This window comes from Phalacrocorax aristotelis, chromosome 2 (assembly GCF_949628215.1).
Source record: "Phalacrocorax aristotelis chromosome 2, bGulAri2.1, whole genome shotgun sequence".
In the NCBI taxonomy this organism is placed as follows: domain Eukaryota; kingdom Metazoa; phylum Chordata; class Aves; order Suliformes; family Phalacrocoracidae; genus Phalacrocorax; species Phalacrocorax aristotelis.
Window position 1 is genome coordinate 114,377,725 of NC_134277.1, and position 21,071 is coordinate 114,398,795.

At 39.9% G+C, this 21,071-nt stretch overlaps 1 protein-coding gene across 2 annotated transcripts in view; it reads left to right on the plus strand.

Annotated features, from left to right (window-relative positions):
* Positions 1 to 21,071, plus strand: part of MYOM1 (myomesin 1) — a 78,902-nt gene that overhangs the window by 14,742 nt on the left and 43,089 nt on the right. For both annotated transcript variants that reach the window (XM_075084763.1, XM_075084766.1), the window contains exons 4-12: positions 2,932 to 3,142; positions 4,835 to 4,992; positions 9,474 to 9,566; positions 10,495 to 10,583; positions 10,709 to 10,771; positions 13,009 to 13,173; positions 13,762 to 13,923; positions 17,342 to 17,483; positions 19,644 to 19,843. In XM_075084763.1, the coding sequence (XP_074940864.1) occupies positions 2,932 to 3,142; positions 4,835 to 4,992; positions 9,474 to 9,566; positions 10,495 to 10,583; positions 10,709 to 10,771; positions 13,009 to 13,173; positions 13,762 to 13,923; positions 17,342 to 17,483; positions 19,644 to 19,843 (1,283 nt within the window). The remainder of the gene's footprint in view (positions 1 to 2,931; positions 3,143 to 4,834; positions 4,993 to 9,473; positions 9,567 to 10,494; positions 10,584 to 10,708; positions 10,772 to 13,008; positions 13,174 to 13,761; positions 13,924 to 17,341; positions 17,484 to 19,643; positions 19,844 to 21,071) is intronic.

Genomic DNA, 21,071 nt, shown 5'->3' on the forward strand with positions numbered 1-21,071 from the left:
GTAGTTTTGCAGATCACCATCATCTGTCTTCCATGCCCTCAAGCACAAACATCTTCCCTTTTTGTTGTGTCTTGTTTCTACAAAAGTAAAATTTATAGTGTTGGCCAATAGTTGAAAATCACGACTGATGGCTAGTACTCCTGGATGACGTTGGTTTCTTTACAGGTCCCTTTGATCTTAACACGTCATGTTAACATCTTAACAAATCTTAACAAATCACCTTTTTCTAGTTCACTTTTTAAAAAAGTATACAGTAATATCTGATTCAGTGTGATTATGTGTAGCATCACTTATTTGTGTCTGTGCAATACTTGGGGGTCCTACATTAAAAGATACTGTTGGATTCTTACATTTTTATTACTCCTCTTCTTCTTACTGTTGTTGGCATCAACCTTACTTTTTCCACACGGCAGCTCAGGAAGTTGTGTGTGATTTTGTGCCACTGAAATGACCCAAATAGGTTGGGTGTTTTTTTTAAATTAGTTAAAAAATATAAGAAGGGCATATGATGATTGTTAGGGTGCCCAACTCAACATGGCATGAAATGGTTGGGGTATCTGTTTTAGGCATTTTTTCTGTTGGCATCATGTTCACGACTGCATGCCAAGACCACAGAAGTTGCATGCCACATTCCTGTCATTTATTTTTGTTTGAAAGATAACAGCTGAAGCCCATTGAACCATGTGCATGTTATATGTCATTCCCAAATTCCCCTGTGAAATTGATGTGTTGTTTCCCATGGGCAGATAGCTTTTACAAGGAATAGTTATTTATAAAGATCAGCTCTCTGTGGGTTCATCAGAGCTATTGCCTGTGCTGTTGGATGACCTTCAGCACCATGTCACCATTTCTATTATTTGGTTCTATTTCAGAGCCCTCAGATTCTGCTGTAAAAACCTCCCATGCTCAGATTATTCACTTCACAACTGCTTTTCTTAAACACCTAGCCTAATCCTTGCAAGATAAAAATAAGGACAGCCAGCCAGTATTCTAGACAGTCAAACACCCAGAGCCTGATTTAATGTCATAGGTGCTAAAGATCCTGGATGTGAAACTATTTGCAACCACTAATAAGCCTACACCAAAGGACTGCGGATGGCAGATACCCTATAATTAATATTTTGTGTGTGCCGTTTGGGGCTTGATCCCATTGTCTCTGTTTGAAAAGAGTTTGCTACTGAAACCCCTGAGACTTGACTTCAGAATCAGTTCTTAAATGATGCTGTGTGCTGTTTCGAATGCATTCGTCATTTCAGGGAACATCTCTCTTTGATCTGGGAAGATTATGACAGGAAGAAATGATTAGCAAATCCAAATATTTAATACTGTTGATAAAAAGCATCTGGGAACCACTACTTCAGATGACTAGGCTGAGTCCTATATTAGTCTGAGGATATCCATCAGCTCCGAAAAGATGCTTTATGCCTTGAGCAGCTGGTCCATACTGTGAAGTTGCTGAGGTCTTAACTACTGTAATTAAGGAGTTAATAATGTCAGCTTGCCTTTGAAAGAAAATGCCACTGATTCTTTTAAACTGAATGTAGATAGCTGCATTCATATTCATTAAACTGAGTTTTCAAAATTGTCCTTAGAAATCTCTGCCATATATCTGCAGCTTCAGATTATACTTGTGTGGGGAATTGATGTGCCTAAGTGAAGGGAATCAATCATCCCACTGATATGTTTAAGGATCATCCTGCTAAAGCAGCCTGAAACACAGAAAGTTCACGGCAGAGTGTGAACGCGTGAGGGAGGTCAAAGTTCTGTGCTGTTAAGTAAATTTTTTAGTCTTTTGAGCAATTTTTATGCATAATTAAGTTTACAGCGCATTCCACTGCTTGGCTGTCTTGCATCTCACGAAACTGACTTCATACCCCAAGCATAAGGGGCTGGAAAGTTAATTATGGGCTTGAATCCAAATTTTCCTTGAGTGTTGAGATATGCCATCAAATGCATAATATTAACAATCTTAAAGAAAACAGAAAAAAATAATAATTGTCCCTAATCTTTTTCTTTGAAGCAGTAGTTAAGTGTTTTATGTTAAAATAGTGAGGCTGTGCTTGAGTGCATTCTGGAAATAAACAGAGGCTACTTTCTCTATAGTGCTTGCAAGATGGCACTTCATGAGAACTTAAACAGAACCTCTTTTCAGTGTGCCTTCTAATGTTAACCCAAATGAACTAAACTCAGCAGGAGGATATTGATGCTTCGCCTTAAGTCAAGGAACTCCCACTGTATATGCACTACTGTAGCAGCTATAATGTCCTGGCAGTGCCAAAACAATATGGCTGCAATGGCACTTTCACATGTGCATATGGAAACAGGATTGGACCCACTGAGAGTAACCGTTCTCTGCACCTTGCCCCTGTAGAAAGCCTGAGGATGCTTCAAGAAAATCCTTAATCATCTTCTTGAAAACATTTGGAAGAATAATGACCCTACAAACATTACATGATTTAATTTTCTATGAATAAAGAGAACTTTTTGTGATATAGAGTAATGTGGTTTTTTGTATAAATCACAAATGAGGACATTGTTATACAGCTACAGTTATGTCCTGCTCCTTTGGTAGTGTTGTTATGAATGCTGCAGCTGTAAGTCAATAACTGAAGATCTGTGGGTATGCCTTACGCTAATCTTTATAGCTATGGAGATATAAAACCACAGCAGGATAATGGTTAAACTGAAAATGTGTATGGCATGGTTATACAGAAAGGCCCTGAAAATGGCCATGACTTTAGACAGTGAAATACCCAATCATTCTGCAGTACCCTTCCATGTTTCTGCTTTGAATCCATATAAGACCGTAAAAGCAGAAATATATTATGAAAGAGTGCTGCCCACTATAGTTGGCTAATTTGGTAGAAAGTATAAATGGAATATGTTCTCAGCATTTTCCAATGGGATTCTGCTTTTTAAAAATTCTTTCAGAGAAGTGAGTGTCAGTGGGATCACAGACACAGAAGAGGAAAGAATTAAAGAAAGTGCTGCATATGTTGCCAAGAGGAACCTTTTTGCCACCGGTGAAGGAGTTAGTGTCAGCAAGGTGGCCAAGTCAACTTCTGAAGAGGAGCATCGTGAAAAAAAATCAAGGAAAGTAGCGATCCGGGAGTCTGCTGAACGTGTGGCCCTGAAGAAAACGGTAAAAGAGCAGAAATGAACACCTAGGCTGTTAACAGCATGGGTCTTGTTTGTTTGGTGTTTGTAAAGTGCCTAGCACAACAGGGCTCTGATTTACACCACAGGAACTCACAATAATGGTAGTAAAAACCCGAAGTATTTTCAATGGAAATCTTTTCAGTCACTTAAAATCTTGTTATCTTGGTGTCAGGTGGATAAGAAAAGAGGCACTGTGCCTGAGGTAGGCACCAGGAACGCTTCTGTTATGCTGGGAGAAAGGGAGGGAGAATGGGGCCAGGGAATGCTCTTTGGTCATGCCTACACCTAGTTGAATGGCACAGCATCCTTCACCTGGACAATAAGGCATTTGCTGGGCAGAGAAGAAAGGTGCCAATGGATGTACTTGCCAATAAGAAGGTGATGGGGTAATGTCTGGATTTTTATGGCCTGGGAACAAGCTTGTACAAAGTGTTTACCCCAGAGTTTTAATCACAGGGTATAAATCAGGGAGGGAACTGCCAAAGACATCTGGAAGTGACTCTCTAGTTGTGGGTAGCTTTGATGTTATTGTGCAACTTCTTAAAAAATAACACTCAGAGCATGGTTACAAACATGTTATGGCCAGACTGGCAGAATATATCAAGTGCAAATTTGTTTCGTTTAGCAAATTTATTAATGATTTAGCAGAAGAATTGGTGATATGCTTATATCCTCATGACACGAGGTTGGAAAGAGTGTAAACACTCTGAAGGACAAGGTAAAAATTCAAAATAAGTTCAAAACCAGTGAAGGTGAAATTTGATAACAACCAATGGAAATTACTACACATAGAAGGAAAAGAACCAGTAAACAAGGAATGCCTGGCTAGGTGGAAGTAGATGAGGATCTAGGAGTTATAACAGGTCACAAATTAAATGTCAGTCAATTTAATGTCAGCCACTGCTGCATAAAAACAAATGCCATTCTAGAGTGTGTTAACAAAAGTAATGTCATTAAAACATAGGAGGCAATTATTTAATTGTGTTGGAGACTGTTGGACCTCTGATAATCAGTACTTACTGTTTTATGAATGTTGAGGACAAGTAGAACCTGTCCAGACTGAGAAACAACAATTGTAAGGAAAATTGGTATTGCGCAATTTGTAAAAGACCAAGAGGATTATGAAAGCTGTCTTCTTTTTACAACCTTAATACAGGGACCTGTAATTCTCCATATATGTGAAAGCTAGGGCAAAAATAAATAGTTTTGTTTGCAGAAAGCAAGATTTATAGTATGTTAGGATTTTTTTTTTTCAGCTCTGTGGATAACCAAGCAGTTGAAACAGCAGGAAAGGTTTGAGAGCAGGTCTGTCAGAGATGATCTAGGCATACACAATCTTGCATTACAGCAAAATTACAGAAGACATCTGAGTTTCAGACCTATTTCGCCTTTCATGCTGTATTAAAAAAAAATTAAATGTGGAAAATTATTTTACTTAAAGTAGTTTTAAGGAAGAAAAGCCAGTAGAATCAAACCTAGCTTTTTTGGAAGGAGAGCTTCTTGAAGCTGAAAACTTGTTTTTCGTGACCAGGTGAGATAAATACTTTAGGTATGTCTATTTGGATTTCAAAATTACAATTACATAGTTTTTAATGCTCTTTAAAATATGTTTTTTGTGTATTAATAATTTGCACTTATAACTGCTGGAGTTTATAAACAAATGCTTCTTTTCCAGCTAGAAGAGACTCAGGCATTCCACAAAAAGCTGAATCAAGATAAACTTTTACATGCTCCTGAGTTTGTTATCGAGCCTCGTTCCCACACCATCTGGGAAAAGCAAAATGTCAAATTTCATTGTTCTGTGGCTGGCTGGCCAGCACCCCGTGTAACATGGTAAGTTTGCATCTCTAACACTGAACGTCACCACATAACCAATATCTGAAGTCATCTGAGTGAATGTGGTATTTTTTCTGGAAAGATACAGGTTCCATAAAAAACATCAGGTACAGAGGCCTGTCAAACACCTTTCAAGTCACCATGTTCAAGAAGAAAGCAAAATATTAAAAGGCAAAATAATACTTTGTATAAAAAGAATAGGAATACATAGATTTTTTTTTTTTCATAGAGACATCCAATATATTCGTTCTGTCTGTTGATGAAGGAAAAAGCAGTTTAATTTATCACCAGTACTATCCTTAAAATAACGTTTTCCAAATACTTCTGTTTAGTCTACAAATGCCTTTAAAGTCCCTGAAGCATTAAAGCATGCTTTGGTTAAGGACGAGCTGCTTGGCTGCTCAGCAGTTACAGTACTGAATGAAACTGAAATCTCCTGATGCAGGATGTTCATAGCAGACACATCGTAATTATTTGAAGTCAAAGACTGCAGGTAGATCCAGAACCACCCAAATCTTCTGAAAGCTTTGGAGTCTATTGGAAACTTTCTATTCACTTGAATGGTCCTTGGACTAAATCTTTACTGTAAGAACTCCAAAGTATACTCTTAATCATAGCTGAAGGTCTAACTTGACTCTTGACAGTTCAACCTGACTGGAATTGAATTTAGCTCAATTAACAGTGACTTGTGAAGCTTTGTTGCCTCACCATCTCTTGAGCTGTTCTTATCTGTTTCATGCTACAAAGATACCATCACGTGGTTTAGATAATAGCTAATAACTTTTTTTTAAAAACAAAATGAGATTTGATGCTTATTATTTAATTTAAGATTCTTCCAGAATGTGTATATAAAACATATGTATGTGTCTGTAAAATGAACAGAGAAGAACCGTTCTTCTGAGTTCAGCGTTAAGCATTAATTAGGAGTAAGTCCTATGGAGATTCTATTTGTGGAGACAACAGAAAACATTTACCATATGGTGATGTTAAGTAACACTCATATTTTGCAATTTACTACTTGAATTGCTTAATGGACTCTGTGTTTATTTAGGTCTTAAAATCCTTAATCTCAGGGTTTGATAAAAAGTGCTACTAAGGGGTACATTAATAGGCCAGAGCTGATGCCCATGAATCCACTTGATCTCTCTCCTTAGATTATGACAACCATTAGCCAGGCATTGCATGGACACATTTTTCCCATCATGTAAGCTTTGTGAGCGTCTGTTTTGACATTCCTCCTAGAGAGGATTCCAGACAAATCCTTCAGGTCTGGTCTCAGCTGGATTTAGGAATGGTCAGCTATGCTCATGGCTGTAATCCAGCTCTGTAACCTGAATCCTAACCAAGAACGCAAGAACAGGGTCATTTTCACTTTGGTTGAGATTCACCTTATCCCAGAACCCTGACGTGGTTAAACCAAGCTTTCAGCTGTCTGCCTTTGCTCTCACTGTGAACCAGCCTTTCATCAAAGTGCTAGATGTAGATGGTGGAAATTAACGCATCATTTTACCCTACATCTGAATTCCAAAGGGATTTCAGATCACCACAGGCTACTAATGGAAAAAAAAAAGAGTTCACAGCCATTTCAGTAGGTGTCTTTGCTCTGAGACACAGAACAGTGCTGACCCGGATCTGTCAGCTTTCATTCAGTGTTTCTAACAAAATATCAGTTGTGTATTCCAAGCAGTCACCCTTTGTATAAGCAATAAAGACCTTTTCGTGCTGTGCCTGAAAAAGTATAAAGCTTCATGAACTTTCTCTAGAGAAAGCCTGTCTGATGCAGCTGTTCTGACTCCCCTGGAAAAAGCATATGGAAAACCCAGGACATTTGAAACCAGTAGCAGAAAGCATAAACTATCAGTGCATAATGACAGTGGGACGTTGCAGTCCAACATTAGCTAATGACTTGGCTGTTCTGGAATTTGCGTTTCCAGAAATAACAAGTGGTCCCTCTAACACATCTATTCTTTCCATAGATAAAAACAAATAAGTGAAAATTGAATCAACTATTTTTTACTAACCTGATAATGAAGACAAAAGTGAAAGTCTTCTCACTGCTGGCATGGCTAAGTTAAAGCTTGTTTCTGCACAGCACCACGTGCTACCAAACGCCTTTGCTGCCAACAGGATCCAAGGGTTGCCCAGCCCTTTGCAGAAAAGTTAAAGAGATTATGGAGTCAAGCCCTGTTTCACAGGATTTCATATTCCCTGGAAAATATTAGGAACTGATGGCATTATTCTATTTTCTAAACTATTTGACACAGTACATGGACTATAAAGACACCCAGACATTCCCAGGCAGATCAGTCTGGGGGGCACCATTACACAGGTCAGGCGAAGAGTGGTGGTGAATGGATTACTCTTACTGGACTGTCGTGGTTTAGCGGCAGCTCAGCCCCACACAGCCGCTCGCTCACTCCCCACCGGTAGATGGGGGAGAGAATCAGAAGGGTAACGCTCGTGGGTTGGGATAAGAACAGTTTAATAATTAAAATTAAAAGAAACAACAGTAGAAATGCAATGTAAAGGAGAACAACGAGAGGCGCAAAGCCCCGGGGGAGGGGGGAAGGGGAACGAACCGCCGGAACAAACTGCACGCGCCGCAGCCGCTCGCCGCCCGCCGACCCGACGCCGCGCCGCCCCCGCGCTGCCACTGCCCGCCCTCCATATATTGGCCATGGTGTCACGTGGTATGGAATGAACCTGCCATTGGCCAGTCGGGGTCAGCCGCCCCCACCACGGCCCTGCCCCTCCCAGCCCCCCCTGCCACGCCACGCGGCAGAGCGCGGGAAGCTGGAAAGGTAGCCGACCCCCACAGTGAGGAGAATTAACCCCTTCTCAGCCAAAACCAGCACATGGACCCATGTATTATTCTTTGCTGTAAGTCAGGATAATACAGTAGGAGATCTGTAATGAGGTCAAGCATCTCTGCAACTGTTTGAAGTCCAGAATAGAGAGCATTGCCCTGCATTTCATAGACATCTTGCTGAGAGGAAGATCAGGATGAAAAGCATTAGAGGTTATGATCCTTGCTTACTTTGGCACTTGGAATAATCCCAGTGTATCACTGTGCCCAAATATTTGTAGCCAGGGAAATTTTCTTTATTCCACAACACTGAAGTGCTGAGAGGCAATTTTCAGATTTATTGTGGATATAGGTTCATCTTGAGATATATTAAACTAATAATATTCTTGTAAAAATGAAATTGCTTATTACTGTTTGTCTGGTGAAGTGGGGCAAGCCACTGACACCAGACCAGTTCCCTTTCCTGATTGAAAATCGTAAGAGATTTGAAATTTAAAATCTGAAATGAAGGAACAAAGCTGTTTGGCTGGATATCTGTTATGACTTATGAAGAGAAAGGTTTATTTAAGCTACATGAAATAAGAGATGAAGATACTTTATCATCATTTATATTTCTACTTCCCTTACATATGCACCTTATAGAGCACAAGGAAAGCTATGTTAAAGAAGACACTATCTTAGGAAACATTCTTTCTCAATAGACCTCATATCGATCCCAAATGTACAGAATACAATTCAGTATGTAACTTTATGAGACTCCTATTACCAGTTTTTTCCATATTACTAGTGTTTACTTAAGACAGGATTCACTCAAACATTTACTTGGTTACACCAGGCATTGTCCAGAATGAGTGACTTTTTATGCAATAATTGGTGAGGAAGAATTGACCATGAACCACTGAACTCTCCTTCTGTGAGTCTCAAGCTGTTTATATGAATTCTGAAATCGGCAGTGCCAGCTCACTCCTGATCAGTACTGGTTCATTCCTTCAAATTACTTACTGGGAATTTTGAACAGCAAACTTTTTCTACCTGAAGATATACCTGTACCAGAAAACACTCATAGAGTATACCTGTAAAGGCAGAGAAGTTTTTTGTAGCACAGCTTCTGCCAGATCCCTCACTGCAATGCACTTTATCAGCAAGACAATTTTTCTGTACCAGTCTAACCCTGTTGGGGCTTCTGTCAATTTAGCCATGCAAGTAAAAAAAAAAGCCTTCTACCTGACATTTTTGTGAATATGAAGGTTTTAAAACTAGATCAAATATGCAAACTAAACAAAATGAGTACGATAGCTAGTAGGTAAGGATGCTACAGAATTTTCATTGTTTGCAATTCACAAAACTCTGAGATGTTGCTCATGTGACTCCTCCATTCCTTTACAAGTAGTAACATGAATTTCATGGTAAAATAAACTGATTCTCATCCCATTCAAGTCTATTTTGTCCTTTTAATTAGAAAATAAATATCACCGGGGGCAGATCAAAGAGAAAAAGAGAAAGGTTAAGCTTCCAAAGATACGTAATGTCTTCCCAGCAAATTAGACTACAGTTTGGCTGGGAGAAACATGCAGAAACCAATGTTCTATTTCAAACATCAAGCACTTAACCTTTTAAAGTATGTAATTATACACTTCCGTTCATGACATACTGTTTCTTTGCTTTTCCATAGGTACAAAAATAACGTGCCCATCAATGTACAGACTCACCCTGGCAAGTATATCATTGAAAGTCAATATGGGCTGCACTCACTGGAGATTAGCACGTAAGGGAATACTAGATAATTTAACAAATATCTTAAGATGAAATGTTGCTAGAGACTGAGACCTGCAAAATGTGAACAAATCTCTTGGGGATATGAGAGATATCAAGTTTGTACAGCTGAGGTGAATGCTGCCCAGTAAATGTTGAAGCAGTTCTGGTTTTCTTCAGTGGAGGATATGCGATTTACCTAAAAGAGTAATTTATCTGGATTATTTTTCTATTTATGGCTGAGTCAGGAACACGCTGGACATTTTTGATTACTTTTTCCATTCGTCTGCGGCCTGAGTACAGTTAAACATGAGAAAAATCTAGTTCAGAGTAAAAACACGTGAGTTAACGGTTTTTCAAATATAGCAAAGTTCCTGATTCCTACTGAAATGAGGAACAGAACTGAGATGTCCTCACTTATACACAAGGAAGATCTTTAATGGTACTCATCCTTCGAATGAGAAATTTTTGCAGTCACTTTGCATTAAAAACCATCAAAAATATGAGACCTAATCACCTAATTTGACAATCAGCAGCAACCTAGATTTGTCATTTAGATACTGGTAGGTGCCCTTTGAAAATATTTTATGATATCTACCATTTCTACAGCTTCCACGTTAGGCATGTCTCAATAGGAGACAGTAAATTAGAGATAACTTAGATAAATACTATCAGACAGTTTTTTCCTACTTCTGCTGTGTTCTCAATTTCAAATCTGTTAGTGAAATTTGAAAATAGATATTTATTTCAAACACTGGACTTTTAACATTGAGAAAAACTTAATGGCTACAATAGGTCCAGTGTCCAGTGTGTCTGTCTCCCAAGCTTTTACTTCTTATAGATTTTACCCAGATTTCTGAGGCTTTCTTTAATATAAAACACAGGAGAGGCTATGCCAAGGAATAAATGCGTGCCCTGCCTAACCATTTCTATCATTTTAGATGTGATTTTGATGACACTGCTCAGTATCGGGCCTCTGCTATGAATGTTAAAGGAGAAATTTCGGCTTATGCTTCCCTCGTGGTAAAGAGTAGGTTTGCAAAATATTTGCTTTGGGGGGTTTTGTTAAGATGCACATTACTTATTTTGGTTTTGTGGCTCAGAGAGACTTTGCCTCTTGGTGATAGTGACTGGAGTTGTTCTTTTTCTGTCTAGGGTACAAAGGAGAAATTGATGCAAGTCTTCTGCATGCCGGAAGTGTTTCCATGCCTCTGGGCTGTAAGTTGCAATATATGTTTGTCTGACACATCCATTTACCGTTGTGCCATCATGACAAATGACTAAGTAGAATATTTTGTAACATTATTTAAAAAGGAAGCAGGTCTGATTTACAAAGTTACTGAGCTCTGCAATTTCAGGTGGTGTTGGCCTACCCTATAGAGGAAAGTGGCATTGCCTTCTAGGTCTATGGCTATTTGCTTATATAAGAAACATCCTTTTAATATGGCACTTTGCTGTGGAATAAAATCTGTCAAAGAGAGAGACATTTCATCTTTTGCAATATGTAAAAGATGTCCTGAAGAAAAAGTTAGAGGGTGCATGTGCATAAGTAGAGTAGTTGGCTGAATGGTTCTTGATCACTGCTATGCAGTTCCATGCGTTGCAAAAATGCATAGAAAAGATCAAATAGCCAGAACCTGATTTGAATATTTTGGATATATAAAGGTAAAAATTATAGTTTGTTTTGCGTGAGAACCCCACATTTTGAAGTGATTTACAGTATTGCATAGATACGTGCATGGTGTTAAGACAATCCACCCATGTATGTCATGTGCGTCAAATGCCCTAGGTGCCCTGCGCATGGAAGGCTTCACAGATGAGACTTATGGATGTTTCTGTTATTGTAGCAGCACAAAGGGAAACAGACATATGCTGCAAAGCCATACTAGCTGGCATTTATATACTGAAGCTCTGAAATAATAGAAACAAGATCAGGTACCAAATTACAAAATGCAAGGCCACATTAATTCCAATATAATTTGGTATTTACAAATCTATTATTAATACATTTATTATTATATATCATAATTATATATTAATTTATTATTTTGGCTATGGGAAAGACAGACGATGATCTGCATATATTCATTGATCACAGGAAGACTGATACCTATCAGTGTAGGGCAATTCTTGAAAAGGAAAATGTGACCCTAGGTTTTATCAGCTGAGCTGTTTCCAAAAGAAACATGGAAGCCCCTGTGCCATGTATGTGCAGAACAAGTGTAAGGCACTGTCATGGTTTAAACCCAGTCAGCAACTAAGCTCCACCCAGTTGCTTACTCGCTCACCCCCAGTAGGATTGGGAGAGAATCAGAAGAGTAAAAGTGAGAAAACTCATGTGTTGAGAGAAAAACAGTTTTACAGGTAGAGCAAAAGCTGTGCACACATGAAAAGCAAAACAAGGAATTCATTCACTGCTTCCCATGGTGTTCAGCCATCTCCAGGAAAGCAGGGCTCCATCACACATAACGGTTACTTGGGAAGACAAAACACCCTCCCTCCAAACGTCTCCCCGTTTCTTCTTCTTCCCCCAGCTTTATATGCTGAGCATGGCATTATGTGCTATGGAATATCCCTCTGGTCAGTCGGGGTCAGCTGTCCCAGCTGTGCCCCCTCCCAGCTTCTTGTGCACCCCCAGCCCACTCACTGGTGGGGTGGGGTGAGAGGCAGAAAAGGCCTTGACTCTGTGTAAGCCCTGCTCAGCAGTAACGAAAATGTTCCTGTGTTATCAACACTGTTTCCAGCATAAATTCAAAACATAGCCCCATACTAGGTAATATGAAGAAAATTCACTCTACCCCAGACAAAACCAGCAAAGGCACTTAGGATATTCTGACTGGAACACTGCACAACTTGGATCACACAGCATCAGAAAAGATAAACTCGGGAGCAAGTACAGAAACAGGCTACCTGAATGCATGTGGGAATGGAGAGCTCATTTTATATCAAGACACACACACACCCCCCAAAGGCTTATAAAAATGAAGGCTGAGTGGGCACGTGAGTGCCCTGAGGTAGAGCAAGAAGTTAAAAAAGAGAAAGAGAAGAACCACGTAAGCTAAAGATCAGCTTGACCTGAACAAATCATTAATCATAGATAGAAGTCTTTTAAAGTTATAAAACAAACCTTATGCTAAAATGATAAAATGATGGATCTGAAATTTTGGAAATTCTGGAATGAAATTCTGCAGGAGCCTCTCCCTGATAAAATGAACTAGATGTAAGAATTAGAGTTTGATGAACAAAGAAATAGTTGATTCTCTGTGATAGCAAGAGCTTGGATTATTTAACACTGCAATTACCTCTGAAGAAGATGACTAAATATATATTGTTCCTATTTATACCTTAAACTTTACCTGAGGTTGTATTCATAATCAGTGGGTACTTCTGCTTCCTACACTTGTCACAAAAGGAAAGAAAAAGTAAACACTCAGATTTTTTTTTCCCTTATACAGTTGGCGTTACACCTCATGGCTATGCTTCCAGATTTGAAATCAGCTTTGTCGACAAGTTTGATGTAGCCTTTGGGAGAGAGGGTGAGACAATGAGTCTGGGCTGCACAGTTGTCATCAATCCTGATATCAAGCGCTTCAAACCAGACATTGAATGGTACAGAAATGGTGAGAATGTTTTACAAGAAAAAATACAAACTTCTTTCATGTAACTCTTTACTTTTTCCAACATATGTGAATGTTATGACTTGGTCATCACCTTCTCAGATTTCCAAACAGTAATATTTTCTCTTTTTCAATTAAAAGTTTTTCAAAATTTAATGTTTTGAACTGGAACCACAATTAGAAAATGACAAAGCACCTTGAAAACATCTTCTAGGGATTTTTTTCTTTCTTAAAAAAAATTTAAATTGGAAGCATTTCTATCAGCTCCAACATCTGTGTGGCCCTACATAGCCCACACAGCTTTCACTATTTATTTATAAGCCAAGATATTTCTTAAGCAGTTGGACAAATATGTTGTGCAACAGCTGATAAAAAAAGTTGTTGCTTTCTGAAGTCGCACTTTGAAAACGAAGACAAATTGGCACGACAGCAGAATTAGCTGTAATTTATGATTGTGTTCAAAGACAGAAAGCTGCATAATAAGAATGGTCTCTTGTGTATTTCCAGTCTATTCCAATATATTCTCTGTATTCGGAATCTATTCCTCAGTAGATCCAGCTGGTTCTCGTAATGAAAATCTCTAATTTCTAGGTGTTCTTATTACACCATCCAAATGGGTCCAGATGCACTGGAGTGGGGAGCGAGCTACATTAACACTGACTCATGCAAACAAGGAAGACGAAGGTCTTTACACTCTACGAGTGGTGATGGGAGACTACTATGAAGAATACAGCAATTACGTCTTTGTTCAAGGTAGGATACTGTCTTGTGAATGAAACTCACTACAGAAATGAGGAAAACACGCTGGCAAAATCAGTCTCAGACATGTGGGGTGCTTTTTTCCCCAATAAAAAAAAAAAGAATAATTATTTTCTGTTAATAGATTCTAGCAATATAGCTTCCAATTGTTATCGCTGGAAAAATTAAATGCCTATCTCATGCGTTGGCGTCACCACTGGCTTTCTGGGGAGGAAATTTAGCGTGTTGATGCTACCTCACTACTTTTTCTTTATTTCAGCCTGTGAAGAGTACTGAATATAAGTCATAAAGAGGAAAAATATACATAATAACTTTAAAATGTATTTTTGTAAACATCTCACTGCTAGCTAAACTCCAATCTTCTGATCAAGATTTTGTGAACCATTTGAGGCATTCCCTCTAATGCATAATGCAGGAAAAAATACAGTGGAAGGGAAGCACAAAGATCTGCACCTGGGGAAGAATAATCTCATGCGCCAGTACAGGCTGGGGCTGACTGGCCGGAATGCCACTCTTCAGAAAAGACCCTGGGGGTCCTGGTGGACACCAAGATGAACATGTGCCCTTGTCACAAAGAAAGACAGTGGCATCCTGGGCTGCATTAGGATGAGCATTGCCAGCAGGTTGCGGAGGTGATACTTCCCCTCTACTCAGCACTGGTGAGACTCATCTGGAGTCCTGGATCCAGTTCTGGACTCCCCAGTACAAAAAAGACATGGACTCACTGGAGTGAGTCCAGTGAAGGGCTGTGAAGGTGATTAAGGGCTTGGAGCATCTCTCATATGAGGAACAGCTGAGAGAGCTGGGGCTGTTCAGCTGGAGAAGAGAATGCTCATGGGGAGGGGAGTAAAGAGGACAGAGCCAGGCACTTTTCAGTGGTATCCAGTGCTGGGGAAAGAGGCAATGGACACAAATTAAAATACAGAAAAGCTCATTTAACATAAAAACCCACTTCTTTTACTGCAAGGGTAGTTGAATACTGGAACGGGTTACCCAGACAGGCTGTGGAGTCTCCATCTTTGGAGATATCCAAAGCCTGATTTGACACAGTCCTGGGAAACCAGCTCTAACTGACCCTGCTTTGAGCCAGAGATTGGACTAGGCGATCTCTGGAGTTGTCTGCCAGTCTCAACCATTCTGTGATTCTCTAAAGTAAAGCAGCAAAGTGTAGAATTAAAATATAATTTCTCTGGGTGTTGTTTGCTTATACCATGAAAAACTTCCTTGAATTTCTATTAAAGAAATATTTCTTTAAAAGGAGCCATGGCTATCAGGTTGCGTGCTGATTCTATATCTGTCCCAGCTGCTAAAAGCAGCTGAAGTGTGTAATGCTAATTCAAAGGCTCTGGAAATTCTTGGCTCTGAGACCATGCCCAGAATGGCACTGTGTTGCCAAGTCCAGCAGAGCTGTGTGAGATAACAGCCTGCTCAGAAAATATGACTGAGGCAGATGTTTTCATCACCTGAAGAAAGAGTCTACTGAAATGAGTATCTGTGACAAGAAATAGGACTTGTCTTTCTTGCTTTGTTTCAAATTGTGCTGCCTATAAATAAATGATCACTCTCGTTCTTTTTACATCTTCTAGCAACACAGGTATGACCTGACTGCAAACCCACTACCCCTTCCACCAGAGTATTTTACTAGCCAATTAGTATGTTTGCTAAATTCTAATTAGATTAATAATATTCTCCATTCCTACTTAAACGGGCTCCACAGCCTCAGCTGGCTAGTATGTTCCTCACTGCTCCCTCTAAAGTGTAGACAAATTTGCTATAAATGGCTAGCTATGGTATCTAAGCACAAGCAGTTGCCTTTCTGTGTCACACATAGAAATCCCTGTGTTTCAATGGAAGTGAGCAATGCACTAATCAGGCTCGTAACAGTAGGTCTTTAGACAGGCTTAGAGCGCATGTGTGACTCTTCTGTCATGGCTACAGGTCAGCATTTGCCAACAAGCCATCATGGATTAAATCCTAGCCTCTCTGAGACTGATCAGCAATGCAGGTTGCCCCAGCTATTTCCCAGTCTGTCTTGGAAAGAAACAGGGGGGGTCTCATGTTCCATCAAGTGGTAAATGTGGGCAATTAAAACCTTTCGTACAGAGATCACAGAAGACATATTGTTATTACTCTTAATGTTCTTATTATTTTATTATGTTAAATTGGATTGCTCCCTCTGTACATTATCGTTTTTAAAAATGCATCAAGTTAGCTGTAATTAGAACCTGGACTCGGTAACTTTGGTGCAGCTTCAAAAGCTCCATGTGATGCTACTCTGCCTCTAAGAGAAGACACAGTGTAAAGTGTGTGTGTGAGAGGTTCTGAAGACTACTGTTTTACTTAATGAAGCATGGTAAATACTCTTATAAGGCATTTTTTTCTGAAAATCAAAAGCATGAAGAATAGGGATTACTGTAATTGTAATACAAAATCCTGTAATGCTTTTAAACATTGAACTTTTTAAAGAAGTCTGGGGTTTAGAAGGAATGTTTGAATAATATTTATTAGCAAATTATTTTTTTTCTTCAGGAATATATATCTTCCTTGTCTGAGTCAGGTCTTCTTTTAAAGTAGCTCACAACAGGGCTTGAAAAATGCTACATGTAATTGTACAAATTGATGTCACTCTGCAGAGAAACAACCTCTCTTCTTTGAAAATCTTTCATGCAATCGTCCTGCAAGGTTATTTTTCTCTACATGAAAATTACGCCATCTCACAAATCAGACTCTGACTATGTACACAGTAAAATTCCCCAGTGCCCAGCACTGTGATCTGTTTTTTAAAGCTTTAGATAATATATGTCCAGAAGCTGGTGCTGGAGTCAAGGCCCTTTGACACCAGCAGTCCTAGATTTGTGATTAATATTTGAAAGGAACAATATGCTCATCCTTATGAAGGTTATATACTTCAATGATAATGTATGTGCAATACAATTAGGCTTCAAAAGCGTTTGATACCTTTGCAGTTCATAGCTAACCAAAAAAAACCCCAATGCCTATGTGTGGAGACAGGATGTTTAATGCAGTGCTGTATATACAATGGGTACATACTTTTGATTGAGCTATTGCCCGGCTGTAAGGCAAGACATTAGACTCTTCTCCTAAGTAGAACAGCAGGTAAATACATAGTCTGCCAAGTGTTTCTTTCAGCTATCTCTGTGGCAGCTACCTAACCAGAATGCATGTTGCTAATTTTATTTAAAATAACTGTAACATATTAAGTATTTGTAAATGTGGCAAAGAGAAAACCAAAACCTAGAAAAACACTGGCAATATAAAAACAAATAATTTTTGAAGCTAGGGATGGAACTTCTTTTTTTGGCTCAGTAGGAACAGAGTTCGGTCCTTAAAGCTTAATAACTGTGAAAGAACTGTGGTTCACATTTGGAAATGTATATTTCCGTCCTCATAGATGCTGATGCTGAAATCCCCGGAGCCCCTGGTGCACCACTGGATGTGCAGTGCTTAGATGCCAACAAAGATTATGTCATTGTCTCCTGGAAGCAGCCCGCTGTTGATGGAGGAAACCCCATCCTTGGATATTTCATTGACAGGTCAGTGAGCACGCCAGACTAGAGAATTCGTATTGCTGCACATTCTAACTCAAAAACCTGAAAGAATATTGAAAAGCGTGCAAAAAAATGGTCATTGTTATTTTCATTCTTGTTGCTAGCCAGAATAAAATTACTTTTTTTTGTTTTAGATTGGCTGGGCCTGATCTAACTTTCATGGAAAGAATTATGTCCTGCTTCATTTAACTACTTAGAAAAGATTCTGCAAGACACTGCATAACTCAGCCCTCACTGCTCCTCGTGAGGCTTGAAAGGCCTCAGGACTTTGCAGTTTGGTAGCTTACAAGATTGGCTCCTTCATCAGACAGCTGTGGCTCCTTCTGTATCAATGCTCTACTGCCCCTTTCCAAATAGTTGCCACGTACCAGAAAGCAAAATATTATCTCAAAGGGAGTTGGATTTCTTTTACATGCTGTTGTTTTCCAAGATCTTAGATTGACACACTTCATGCAGATCATGCTTATGTGTTTTTTCTCTGCAAAAACAAGAATTGGAAATAATTTTTAAAAATATGAAATCTGAATGAGTCACACAGTGGCAGGACTCCAGAAGCTCAGGATTTAATAAATTCAGTCAGTATTTTGATTGCAATGATCTACAGAGCTGGTAATATTTGTTTCGATTCCAGTAACAGCATGTATCATTAGTAATATGGAGTTCCTGTGGTCTTATTCAGATGCATGTAAAAAAAACCCAAACATTTTTTATATATATATATGGATATATATAAAAAAATATGCCAGTATATTATGCCATTGTATATACATAAATTATATATGAGTAAAAACAGAGCATTGGTTTGTGAAACAAATCTAACATCAGTACATTCAATTCAAATATAATTTTACTGGTTTGATAACTTATGAGTGCCAGTTGCTGCTGTAACTAGGTAGTGCTAGGTCTAAGCTACAGCTCTTTAACATTTCATTGAAAAATCCTAAACAAAAGACAAGACTAGACTCTGAAAAATAGAATCTCATTTTAAAACTAGGCTATTCAAGGACAAATGGAGTTTTTCTATCTTCTCTTGTGTTCACCTCCTTTATTCTACATTTGCTCCTAAATTCAAAGCTTTGTTGCTGCTCTCCAGTATTTGATCCCACTGAAGGTATTTAGGCATCCAAATATTCAGCCAGGGTAGCCCCTAACTGTCTCACACTGTGAGTGTGTTGCTCAAGGCAGCAGGATTGGTCTGTGCTAATGTTAGAGGTGAAGCTCAGGCATCCTTCACCCCCAGCAGAAGCCAGGACCACAAAACTGCTCTGAGGGAGATGGTAGCAATTCCCGGAAAAGAGACACATCTACTAAGAAATCTGGGTAGGCACTGTAACATTCGCTTCGGCAGATATCTCAGCAGCAATAAAAAGTCTTTCCCGAGCTGCTAGTTCATGATCCCCTTGACCATGTTGCTGGATACTGGGAAGCCATCCCTACAGGCTCTTCCTGTCTCCCTGAGCTGAAGTCACTACGATCCCTCCCTGCTCCTGGTTATCTCTTCCTTCTGACAGAAACCAGCCTCCTGCCAGGTGTGAGGCTTAGCAGCAGCGTGACCAGCACCGCCTCACTGGGTCTTGTCGTTGCAGTGGCTGCAGCCACGATACCACAGGCTCCCTTGGCGGCCCCAGAGGTGTTTGAAGCAGGGTCCAGCTGAATGCCTGACTTCAACCTTAGTTGCAGCCATCTGTGTGCTGGGCTGGTCACAGAACTTAAAACGGAGGTCTCCACACCATGTGAAGCCCATCATTTTGCAGGACGTACAGTAGAGCACTGTGCATGAAAGATGAACTAGTGGCATTCTGGCAACTGCAAAAGATATATGTGCCTTCATGTATGCTAAAGCTGACACTCCCTAAGCATCCTGGTGCATGCTCTGGAGGGTTTAAAGAGTGAAGTGAGTTCTGCTTGTGTCCCTTCCTCAGTTCAGGAAAGAAGGAGCACAGCTGCAAGCGATTTAGTGCATGCCCATCAGCCCTGACCCCTTGGTGCAGCTGCTTTGATATCGCCAGTATATGGCGCTGCAGACGAAACTGGTATGGACCAGCCAATGAACACAAACAGATGGTGAAGCTGTAAAGGGGGGTGGGTGGCCTAAGTTTGCATTTTTCCCTTCCCAGCACTGCTCTTGCTGTTCGTTCTTTTCAGGTGTGAGGTTGGCACCACCCACTGGACCCAGTGCAACGAGACTCCTGTGAAGTTTGCTCGTTTTCCTGTCACTGGTCTGATTGAAGGCCGTTCCTACATTTTCCGAGTCCGAGCTGTGAACAAAGCTGGCATTAGCTTACCATCCCGGGTGTCAGAGCCTGTGGCTGCTCTGGATCCTGCTGACAGAGCCAGGCTTAGAAGTAAGATGTGCTTTTTGCAGGTTGCTTTAGAGCTTTAAGAAGTCACAAATTAAAAAAAAAATAATTACATCTACTTATAAGCCTTCAAAATCCCACTAGAGGGAGCAATGCAAACCCAAAATATTCTTTGGAGACAGCTTTGCCAAGAAGAAATCATCTAAGTGCTCTTTGCACAAAGTGCTCTATCTGCTCAAATGGGTTTTGCTGGCTGTGGTGCTACACTCCAAACTTGCAGGAAGGGGGGAGAAAGCACAGGAGGACTAATCGCCTAAAGACACTTGCTTTTGTTCAGCCAACAAAATAGCTGAACAGATCTTGTGAATAGTCTCTCTCCATGCCACAGACAAGGGTGGCTGATTCTGTGCTCATGTGATGATCAAAGTCTTGCAGTAACATCAGCACAATACCAGGGTTGCCCAACAGGTAATTGATCCCAAGCTCTCTGCTGTAAAGTTAACATTTTACAAGTCAAGGATATTTTTGCTGTGGCCTGGCAATGTCCCAGACATTTTGCTTCCAAATCCACCTCTCTACCCATATGCCAAAAACCATATGCCTAAAATCCAGTTATTTCTACTTGTTTCTGAAGTTTTACTATTTAAAATGATCCAATGTGACAGGGTATTGTATGCAAAGCTACAGAGCTCCCACGGTCCCAGCTTGTATGTCTTACTCTATATAATGCTGCAAGCTACAGACTTCAGTCAGATGATCAAGGTTCCCATTCAAAATAAAAACAAAAGGCCAGAGGACGGAGGTTTGGCACTGCCAGGTAACATTGTGCTCAGACAGACATGTGAAACCTGAAGCCTGGGGGGAGGCCTCTTCTTCTCACTGAGAAGTGTGGAAGCTGTCTCAGGAGATGAAGTCTGGTCTTGGTGGCCTATTCCCATTATACCTCCTCCTCTTGTTCCCCATGATCCTCTTTTCTCCCTACCTGATCCCTCTCTGCTTGCATCTCCAAAACAGATCAGCCAACATAAGGTGAAGCATGTGGCAGTGGAGAACAGCATTTGCAAAAATTATCTCTGAAAGTGCATTGACCTGGTTGATAGCTGAATACATAACTACAATAACTACAATAATATGATAACGAAGAGGTGCTGAGAGAGCCACCCAAATCATATCAAGTGGATATGTTGAGTCAGGCTGAGCAGTTGCTGTTCGTGACTGTGACCCATGATTTGAAAGCTGGTAATGAGAGGGAAAGTGGTTAAAAAGAGACAAA